This window comes from Vitis riparia, chromosome 16, assembly GCF_004353265.1.
Source record: "Vitis riparia cultivar Riparia Gloire de Montpellier isolate 1030 chromosome 16, EGFV_Vit.rip_1.0, whole genome shotgun sequence".
NCBI classification, from domain to species: domain Eukaryota; kingdom Viridiplantae; phylum Streptophyta; class Magnoliopsida; order Vitales; family Vitaceae; genus Vitis; species Vitis riparia.
Window position 1 is genome coordinate 17,365,243 of NC_048446.1, and position 11,693 is coordinate 17,376,935.

Here is an 11,693-nt window from a genome sequence, read left to right on the forward strand (position 1 = left end):
CTGAATTATGGGAAGAATGACATGAATGGGCATAATTAGACAAGTGAGGAGACTGAGATGTAGGAACTAGAGATTGTGATGTCTGAGTTGGTGGAATAGACAATGGTACAGGTAATAAGGCTGGAGGAGACGTGAACTGATAAGAAGAAGATGCAGATGAGGTGTTAACAGTCTGCTGGAATGGAAATTTTGTCTCATGGAACAAAGTTTATGTTTATTATACGGGCGAAGGTATGGATAGCATAGGTAGCCAAACACTTTGAGATGGTGATAGTTTGGAATTTTATTAAACAGCACTTGAAAAGGAGATTGAAATTGAAGAACTTTAGTTGGTAACCGATTAATGAGGTAAGTAGTTGTATGAAAGGCATAAAGCCAGAATTGTAATGGTAAAGAAGTTGTGGCTAATAAGGCAAGGCCAGTCTCAACTAAATGTCTCATCTTTCGTTTAGCTCAGCTTTTTTGTTCAAGAGTGTAAAGACAAGAACATCTATGTGTAATCCCATGAGTGGTAAGATAAAGAGTGAAAGTTTTCAATTCTCCACCATTATCAGATTGCAAACATTGAATACGGAAAGAAAATTGATTTTCAACCATTGTTTTAAATTTGATGAAGGTCGGTAAGGCTTGATATTTTGTATGTAGAAAATATATCCAAGAAAACCGGGAAAAGTCATCAATAAATAGAAGAAAATATCAAGCACCAGTTGTAGATGGAGTTGGGGCAGGTCCCCATAGATCAGTGTGAATTAAAGCAAGAGGATGAAAAGATCTAGAATTTGACAAAGAAAATGGTAATTTGTGACTCTTTGCAACTGGACAAGCAGAACAAACAGCACGTTTATTTCTTTGATAAGCAATATTAAATGAATTAAGAGCTTTTGTCAGAATATCATCAATTGGATGACCAAGCCTGGAATGCCAGAGGCTAGAGGTGATGTTTAACATTGTAGGAGTGTAGAAGACTGTAGGGGCATCATCAGTCAAATGAGGGAATTCATATAAGCCATTTTTAAGTTGTCCTTGAAGAATAACTTGTCTTAAGACCTGATTTTTGACAATAAATAACTTTGGATGAAACTCAAAAAAGACGTTATCATTGGTACAGAATTTGGAAACACTAATTAGATTAGTAGTGAGGTGAGAAACATGGTAGACTTTCTTTAAATGAAAATTTCTGAAGGTGGATAGAAAGAATTTTGAACCAATGTGGAGGATTGGAAGTTTCTTATCATTTCCAACAATAACTTGCTTATTTCCTTTGTATGCTTGAACATCAGAGAGAGTCTCAATATCTTGAGCCAGATGATGAGTGGCCCTAATGTCAAAGAACCATGTCTCACTATTTTTCAGAGTTTGAGATGCAACCATAGCTGGCATTTGGTTGTTGTCGTTGGATATATTATGTATAGAAGGACTATTTGCAGATGTATAGCCTTGAAAATTAATATCAAATCTGTGATAGCACTTGTGAACCGTGTGACCATATTTTCCACACAATTGGCACTGTGGACAATCAGTAGAGATAACGTGGTTTCTTTGTCCTATGCCACCAGATGGATATCTTCTTGGTCTAGGGCCATTTTTAAAGAGAACATGAATCTGGTGTTGTGTCTTTTGTTGTTGTTATTTTTGTGTTGAGAGGTTTCAATATTTGCATTAACAATATCACTTTCAGTTACTGTATTTTGGAGACACAATCATTGTTTGTGAGTAAGAAGAATACTATGAACTGGGTGAAGAGAGAGATCATCTTCTCGTGTTGTTAAAGAAGCTACTATGAAGTTGTAATCAGCTCTAAGACCCGCAAAAAGTTGAAGAATTTGGTCCCTTTCAGACACTGATTCTCTAATTGCTGCTAGGTTATCAGAAATGTTCTTGATCCTGAGGATATATTCCATCATTGACAAAGACCCTTTTCTTATTGTTTGGAAGTCTAATCGGTGTTGCATTACTCGAGCCTTTGATGATGCTGAGAATATCTCCTCTAATGCATTCCATGCTGCATGAGAAGTTTGAAACCCAACAATTTGTCCCATAATTTCGGGAGTAAGAGTGGAGTAGATCCAACTCAAGACCATACGATCAAAATGTCTCTACAAAATGAATTCTGGGTTTAAGACACCAATGCTTGTTTCTTTTAGAGAACACACCTTCAAACCATCAATGTAGTCTTTAAAACCATTAGCAAATATTATGTTTTCCATTTGGGTTTTCCACAAAATGTAGTTATTTCTATCAAGTTTGATCGGGAGTGTATGATTAAGTACCTGTGTTTGTGGAAGAATTTCATTTGAGGAAGAAGACACAGGCGCCACTCTAGTTTGCAGATCAGAAGACTGAGTTGAATTTACCATTAGTGAGACAGATGATATTTTGAGATATGAGCGTATTGTGCAGCCTAAAGCTTATCTTTTCAAGAAAACTTCTTTCAAGAACTCATTCTTCTCTGATACCATGATAGAAACTGAACTGAAAATTGTGTTTTTCATTTCATCTCTTGAATATAATAGCAGCATCATGATTTTTATACCAGTTTATTCAACTGTTACACTAACTACTCTACTGTACAACTGTTCTAACTTCCCTAAGTTGTTGTAACTAATTGGAAGCTGAGTTCTTGATCAGTTTGGTTTGGGAGAGCTAAAACTTGAGTGTATTCTGTTTGGCTATCACATACACGGGTTATTATTGACAAAATGAGAGCTTACTTCGATGGGTTCTTGTTGGTTTTGCTTTCTCGAGGCCCATCTTGTGTTTTTTCTCGGCAGAACTCCAAAATATTAAAAGTGGATGATTTGAAATTCCTTAAAGGTCTATTGTGGCCCAATGGTGATGTTTTGGTATTAGACTATGGGAGAAGAATCTGAGAGAATTCCATTGTAGTTTGCATTTACATCCGCCTACCTAAGTAGATGAAGGTTGACCACTATTGTGCCTAACACCGCCTCGCAAGTGAAATGTGAGCTTGGACGGTCACAATGAATCACAATGAGGATATACCTTTTATAAGTATATCAGCTACTTGATCCTATGTAAGCTCATAACGAATGTGAAGGGCATGTTGCATCACTTTCTCAATTAGTCAATCTCAATATGTACAAGCATGGAAGATAGGATTGGTGGTCAACATGGGAGCATTAATATTCTCACAACCTTTGAAAGAAAAAGACCAAGTTTTTGCAATAGTGACTAGATCCAAGTTAGCTATGGCATTAACAAGACTGCAATATTCAGACTCCGTGCTAAAGCGAGAGACCACCCATTGTCTAGAACTCCATGAAATAAAATTGTCATTGAGAAAAAAAAAAAAAAACTGATACCTTGATGTGGAACATCTATCATCTAGATCACTTGCCCAATTAGCATTTGAGAAATTAATCAAATTTATTCTAAGCATAAATGAGAGATGAGTGAACAAACTATGATGTATTGTACCCTTAAGTTGTAAAGAATGGACTTCACTACCTGCCAATGATATATTGTTGAAGCATGCATGAATTGACAAACCGTGTTACAACATATGAGATTTTAGGCGTGTGATTATTATGTAATAAAGCACCAACCATTTATCAATATAACACGGTATAAAGGTTTGGCCCTTATGTAGTTTGAGCTTGATACTTGCATAACTTAGGCCAAATAAAGGTTTGGCCCTATCTATCTTTGTACATCCTAACAGGTCTCAAATATTTTTCTTTTAATAAGGATGTAATATGTGTTTAGACCTGTCAAGATAGAATTGTAAAAAGCATGACATAATATAACAAATTTTAGTTTCATTAATAAACTTGTTTATTTATGATTCTTGTTTCCTTTATTATCATATTTGCATTAATTATTTATACAAGTATTCACATCACTCACTTGGATTGCACATGACTTGGGTATATTAGAAGTTGCGCAAAATATCCAAGTCATGTGTTTCTTACAAGATGATAACTTGTTCGCAATCAATTCTTGGATTTAGGTAATCCATCAGAAACTATAGTATTGTACTACCTCCTAATTAAAGAGACAACTACTTTTGGTTATCAGGATGGTTTTTTCATGGTAAGTGTACTAATGTGTATTATTACACACTGGATAAAATCTACGATGAATCATAGTTGACAATCATGATTCATGAAGTCACTATACCGAATGGACTCTCAACCATGAGAGGATATTGATCTTGTACTGAAATCAACAAAAGATTTTGAATTATGGGTAAGACCTTAAAGTGGTCGTATATTCCCTATGAATTGTGTCACTATTGATGGACATTGGTAACAACAAGTATTCTGATAAAGGCATCACGATATCTCATAAGATTGAGACAATATGTCCCCTTAGGTGATCGTAAGGATATGTGATCAAGAAAACTATTGTCATAGTAATTTGTTAAGTCTTTGTGAGTTAGAATATTTAGTTCATCATATAATAGGAAGACATGTAACTCAAGGATTGGAGAGATAATCTTGAGAGAATGATAGCACATGTCTCATTAAATTAGGAAAATCAATTCATGAGGAGTCTATTGTGGTGAATAAAAATTCATAGACCTAAGCTTTGTCTTGTTGTAACATCATAAGATACTGGAGTATAGTTGACTTTCTTTAATGGAGTGTTGAGTCAACTTCAGAATTAGATTTTAAGGGAACCAATATTTTTGTGTGAATCCCAATGGTTCCTAATCAAGCTCCTGATTCATGGGGGCACATTTATTTGAGAGAATTATTAGTTTGTGGTTCATAAATATGCATAAGGGCATTTTGGTAAAACCATAAAGTTACACTAAATCTTATAAATGGTCTTTTCATAATGGACTAATTAATTAATTAAAACTCAATAAGGTAAATTAATTAAATAGAACCCAAGTGGGCTTGATTAAGTAACCCGAGCCCAAGTTGGACTCAAGTCCTAGGGAAGCCTATACAAATCCCCTTAGGGGTTTTAGGCTTCACTTTTGTATCCTTGTCTTCTAAAGTCTAGAAAACAAAACCCTAAAGAGTCCCTTTACAAAAGTCTACCTTTCCCTTTACTAGAGCTGCATGAAATGAGTGATCGGGCAAATGATCTTCGATTCTACAAATCTACAACACCATCACAATTACTTCATCAAATTGAATTCAATCTAGGAACATTCAAATCACTAGTATATCACTCAAACTCTCTAGATCTATATTTTATTATGGTTTTGATTTCCATTTTTTTTCCTTCTAGTAGATCTAGAGAGTTCAAGAATAGATTGCATACACCTTACAAGATCCAAGGCAAAATAACAAAGTAATCCGAGTTTCCATACATGACTTCCATACTTTAATGCCAAGAAAATAAGATAAATCTCCAAGATCTTTCAAAACAAAGTCATTGTTGAGTGCCTATACAAACTCTTAAATTTTTGCATTGTTGTTACATGTTAATAGAATATCCTCCACATAGACCTATGCATAAATTTGGCAAACACTTTCATTAGAATAAATAAAAAGGGAGTTATCATCCTTCGATCCCTTAGGTCCCCAATCCAATAGAGAAATGCTTGATTCCATTACCTAAGCCTACAAAGCCTATTTAAGGCTATATATTTCTATTTGCAAACAATAAATAAAGTGTTTTTTATCAACACAAAGAAATCCTGAAATCTTAGTGGTTGTTCTATGAATACTTGCTTATGCAAGTCTCCATTAAGAAATGCATTCATCTAATTGCTTAATACACCAAGAATTTGTGATGCATATGGATAGAACTATTGGAATCATTACAAGTTTAACCCCAGGGCTAAAAGTTTCTAAGATGTCAAATCCCAATTTTTTAATATAGCATTTTCCAACTAAGCCTTATACTAGTTAATAGCTTATTGGGATTTCTTTTAGTTTTAAATAACAACTTTCACGCAACAACATTTTTCCTAGGAGGAAGCAAAACAATTTCCAAGGTTTTGTTGATTGTCAAGGATCTAAAGAACCTTTTTATAGTTAGTAGGTCTTGTTGTTTACACTACCTCCATGGCCCGTTTCCAATTGGGATCTAAAATAGCCTTTTTTTTATAGTTAGTAGGTTCCAAGACACCTTATAGTACTGGATTTTTTTCCCTATTCGGTTTAGCCTTTAGTGATCATCTTATGACTAGAAAAAGGTAGTGAGGTTTGGGTGAGTGAGGATAGCAAGAACTGACTGAAAATATATATATATATATAATTAAAGGAAGGGAAGGATAATAACTAGTCTCATTTGGCCAGCAAAAACAAAATGAAGAAAAATACAAATATAATAATTTCTTTCATTTCTGCTAGAAAAATGATGCTATGAAAAAAAAGGGATCATACATTCAGGGATTTGAGGGTTCTAATCCATACAACTCACTTTTATGTGACGAATATCAAAATTTTGGAGAAATTTTTATTAATTATAAAATGATTAGGGTCCACAAAATGAAAATAAAAAAAATTGAAAAAAAAAACTTAAATCTTCCATCATGTGTATTTCATCTTGCAAATAATTCCAACAGGAAGTAGCATTGACATTTGGTTGGTTGGGGTAGCCATTGGTTGGTGACGACTATGGACTCTTGACTAAGGATGGCAATGGGGCGGGTTTTTTCGGGTACCCGCCCCACCCCTAATGGGACGAGGTTAAATTTGAATAAACGGGTTTGGGATGGGTTTGGGAATTGTTTAAAAAACCCGAGATGGGTCGGGTATTGGATGCCCCACCCCGCCCCAATTATTATTGGGTATTCCTTGATTCCTCGTCCAAATTTTGCATATGTAACACTTTTTCCCTTTAATGTTTCTTTTATTCACTCTTCCACCGTTCTGGGTATGGTAGCTTCTTGTAGCCAGAAACCAAAGAGCACTAGCTCTTCTCCACTTATCAACTTCCCTCGCCTCAGATTCTTCCATTACCACCGATTAAGATAATCTGTTCATTGAAATTTCTTTCCCGTCCTTTTAGAATTCTACTATTATCATCATGTCTACTTCCAAGACTCACCGGAGAGGACACAAAGAGAAGAACCGGAAAGGGAAACTGACCCAGAGATCTTCGTCGTTCCACTCCAGTATTCCAATGACTATAGCCCCGCAAGCGGAACTTCGTCTTTCGAAGACCTTGCCGGACCTGCTCTTAGGTAGGAGTGTCTCTGAACTATCGTCGAATGGAGGGCCACGGTTGACCAAGTTGCTGCTCAATGTCACCGTTCAGAGGAGTTTAGGGCCAGTCTAGGTTGTGATGTCGCCGAATTCAACAATCGGAGATCTGATCGCGACGACACTACGGCAGTACGCGAAGGAAGAGTGGCGGTTGGCATTACCGACCACGGATCCCGCCGGTTTCAATCTTCATTATTCACAATTCAGTTTAGAAAGTAAGCCATCTCTCGTCGGTTTCAATTATGAACTCAAAAAAAAAAGTTAAACAAGGCGGGTATGGGAATTTATCATACCCGCCCCGTCCCGTTTAATTTTTTAAATGGGACGGGGATGAGATTTGTTGAATAAACGGGGCGGAGTTGGGATGGGGGCAACCCATCCCGAACCCGCCCCGTTGCTATTCCTACTGTTGACAACCTCTAACTTGACTTTGAAAGAGCTTTCTTAATTAAATAATTAATTTAATATTTAATTTCTTAAAACTCTTTCTATAATCTATGTAAACATATTTTATGTAGGTTATGTGTGGTTTGTGAAAAAATTGAGGTAAAACGTTAAACAAATAAAATAAAGAGGAAAAGTATAAGAAAAAAATGAAAGAAAATAAAATATCAGGTTAAAATCAATAAATTATTTTTATATGCTACTTTAAATTTATTTTAATTCTTCTATATAAAGATAAAATAATTTTAAAACATGTAACTTTTCATTCATTTAATTATATTTGATTTACTTCATATTTTACACAGTAAAACCAAATATGAAAAAATTATTTTTTTAATAGTTTTTTCTTTTCCTAATACTTTCTAAAAATCCAAACAAAAAAAAAAAACCTCTAAATTTTAAATCATTTCTAATAAAAAAAAAAAGCATAAATTAGTGTATTAGAAATTATATCCCTCTCCTATCCTATTGCATCTTGGCAAAATTATTCCAATTTTGCTATTTTAGCATGCATATTTTGCTTCACTTCCTATGGACAAAGTATGAACAACTTATTGTAACTTCTCCAAAAAAAAATTAATATATTACTTCCTATGAACAAAGTATGAAATTGATATCATATTTCATCTTTTTAACTTCAAAAACATAAAACAAATAAAAATGGAATATAAAACATACATTGTAGCTGATCTTTTCAAAACTGTTTCCAACGATATATTATGATAATATATGTTGGGGTTCTAGAAAAATGTTTTGGTGATATATTTTGCTATTCTAGAAACATGCGGAGTGAAATCATCCATGCAAAGAGAATGAACTTTGTAATTGAGCCACCGCTCTTCAGCACGAGTGTGTTTCTGTTGTACAATTAAGAGAGTAAAATAAGGTTAAATCCATTCTATGTAAACTCAAATTGGATTGAGCTTTAGCAGAAGTTTTAATGTAAATATATCAACATAAGAAAATAAAATGAAGTGATCCACATACAAAGTTATATAATGTTTTATAATGGTGGTTGGATTAACATGCACACCTTCATGGATGGGAAATAATATTTCATTATATGATAGAAAATATTATAGAGGATCAAAATATATACAATTATTGTGTTATAAAATATTTTATATTTTTTTTTCCTTGTATCCTCACCTTGAACCATGAACCGTTTTGTTCCATCAAGTGTCTTTCACTCTTCCTCACATTTATATCTTGAACTACAAGAAGTTTTGCTCTACTAGGTATCTCTCACTCTTTCTTATATTTTTATCCATCACATAGTCTTCACAAGCTCATATTTTTTTCGTAATATTTTCCCCTCATGATCTAGAATATTTATTAAGATATAGGAACTAGCATTCTTTATTCTATGAGGCATTTAAATACCATCACACATGAATTTAGAAATATTTTTTATAAAAAGAAATATATTCCAATTAGGAATTTGAGATACTTCCCAACATTTACAAGCTTTCAAATACCAACAAATGAGAAACCAACTCAATACCCGCTAAAGCTATCAAATAATCCATTATTTCTTTTATTTAATTTTAAATAAGATTCATATGAACACAACATTAATACAATGTTTGAGGAATCCTTAAGATAATGAAACATTGAGAACTTCAAACTCATCCTTTTAGTTTGAGCATATCACAAAGAAAGTCTAACAATGACTTGAAGTAATAAAATACTATAAGAGTATTATCAATTTTGGAGATAAATACCTTTATTAACTCCTGTTTGATACAATACAACATTAAAGGGAGAATGACCATTCTTCTTTACCTCACTTAATTTGTAATCGTAGGAATGCTATGTAGCACAACAGTTTCGATGGTCAAGCCTGGCCCAAAACCAAATAGTACTCCCCAATCCAATCCTTCACCAGTGGTGGCTTTTTCCCCCTTTAGGGATTTCTTTCTCATCTCATCCAAAATAAACAACACACATGCACTTGACATGTTACCGTACTCACTTAACACATGCCTAGTTGCTTCGAGTTTCTTTTTCTCTAAATTGAGTTTTGCTTCAACTGCATCGAGAATTGCAGGGCCACCTGGGTGAGCAATCCAAAATAACGAGTTCCAATCACTAATACCAAGTGGGTCAAAAGCCTGGGTCAAGCATTTCTCTATGTTCTCGGAAATCAAAGTAGGCACATTGGGCCACAAATGAAAGGTGAGCCCCACCTCACGTAAGTTTCCGGCAATGGCTCCTGCTGAATTAGGAATAAATGTTTGGGCTGCTGAAACAAGTTGGAAGAGTGGTCGTTCAATCGAGACATCTGGATCTGATCCAACAATCACAGCTGAAGACCCATCACCGAAAAGGGCTTGGCCAACTAAAGAGTCCAAAGCATCTTCAGAAGGCCCACGGAATGTAACAACAGTGATCTCAGAGCACACCACAAGAACTCGTGCTCCTGCATTATTTTCTGCAAGATCCTTAGCAGTTCGAAGGACAGTTCCACCTGCATAGCACCCTTGATGGTACAACATCACCCTTCTAACCGATGTTTCAAGACCTAAGAGATTAGCAAGTTTGTAATCCGCACCGGGCATTTCTACACCAGAGGTTGTACAAAATACAAGATGGGTGATCTTGGACTTTGGTTGGCCCCATTCTTTAAGAGCCTTCAATGCTGCATCCCTACCAAGTCTAGGTACCTCAGCAGTGATAATCTCTTGGCGTATGTTAAGAGATGGAGCCATATAAGCACCAATGTTTGGGTGCTCCTCAAGCATTTCTTCGGTCAAGTGAATGTAACGCTTCTTGATCATTGATTTCTCACCTATAAATGAAGTAACATGAACACATTAGTTTTACCAATCGACAAGTCATATAGTATATTGTTCAAGATGATCAACATGCATTTAACATTGAAGAAAGTATAAAAGGGTATTCTTAATTATAGCTAGCAGTGCTATATGATTCGAAAAACAGCTCTTCAAGCCATTACAGTCAAATGAAAGGAATATTGGTTACTGAAGTAAAATGATTTTCAAGTTTCCTGAACTAATTTATCTAAAAGCTTTACTCTAGAAAGGTTGGAACATTCATTCGCTTGGAGGTGAGCCTCACCTAATAGCTCACACTCTTAGATGCATACAAATGTTATGTATATAAGAATTAATGCATGAATATACTTACATATGCGATTGAACTTCTTCTTCAACTCAGTCATGTGCTCGCTCTTAGTGACCCTGAAATAGTAATCAGCATAATCAGACTGGTAGATACAGTGGTCAGGAGTAGCTGTGCCAATGGCTAGGATAGTGGCCGGACCCTTGGCACGTTGAGCGTTTCTAAATTCCTCAACTGAAGCCATGGATGCTAGATACGTAATGAAATTGAAGCTTAAGATTAAGTTGAGGAAGGAAAGAGAACTCAAGTGCTTAGAGTTGGCTTGAGAAAGCTGGTTGTGGGTGCCGGGCTTTTATAGCCTGTCTCACCAACTCTCATCTATTGGCGGTCAATAAATAATGTTAGATATTTGAATTTGGGTTTTGAATGATCAGACGGCTTCAAAGTTTGTGTGCTCGAGTTTATTTTGGATACATGTATGTGTATGTGTTTATGTATTCGCGCGTGTTGTTTCTTCGTTCTTCGCTGTTTTCCACCTACCCATATACGATGAGTGGGTCCACAGGAAGGAGAGAGCACTCAATCTGGTTACGGCCGAAGAGAAACATTTTTTTATGTAGAGAGATAAAGACTTTTCCAACCTCTTACTGGAAATTAATACTTTGTTCATTTGACTTTTCCACTGGTGGGAAGCTGCCACCAACTTTCTTCATGAAAAGGTCATTCAAAGTTGGATTTCTAAATTTAAATAATAGTCTCAACAACCCAATACCTAATACACTCTTTCTTCTCCAGAATAACATCACATGTTGTTATTTAAGAAATATCTCATTTTTATTTAACCTATTTCGTGATATATAAGTTGCTGGGCATTCGTTTCATTTTTTAAATTCATTTCGGTTTTTATTTAACCTATTTTGAATTTTTAAACTCATTTTTAAATTCATTTTTATTTAACATATTTTGATTTTTATTTATTTTTTAAATAAAAAATGAGAAAGACAAGTAGATTAAAAATACAAGTCTCCATCA

At 34.9% G+C, this 11,693-nt stretch overlaps 1 protein-coding gene across 1 annotated transcript; it reads right to left on the reverse strand.

Moving 5' to 3' along the window:
- Nucleotides 1–9,151: 9,151 nt before the first annotated feature.
- LOC117934169 (stilbene synthase 1) lies at nucleotides 9,152–10,989 on the reverse strand. The gene is made up of 2 exons (XM_034855803.1): nucleotides 10,728–10,989; nucleotides 9,152–10,368 (listed from the first exon to the last, which is right to left on the reverse strand). Exons 1-2 carry the CDS (start codon nucleotides 10,903–10,905, stop codon nucleotides 9,368–9,370), a joined length of 1,179 nt encoding a protein of 392 aa, XP_034711694.1. The 5' UTR covers nucleotides 10,906–10,989; the 3' UTR covers nucleotides 9,152–9,367.
- Nucleotides 10,990–11,693: the final 704 nt, after the last annotated feature.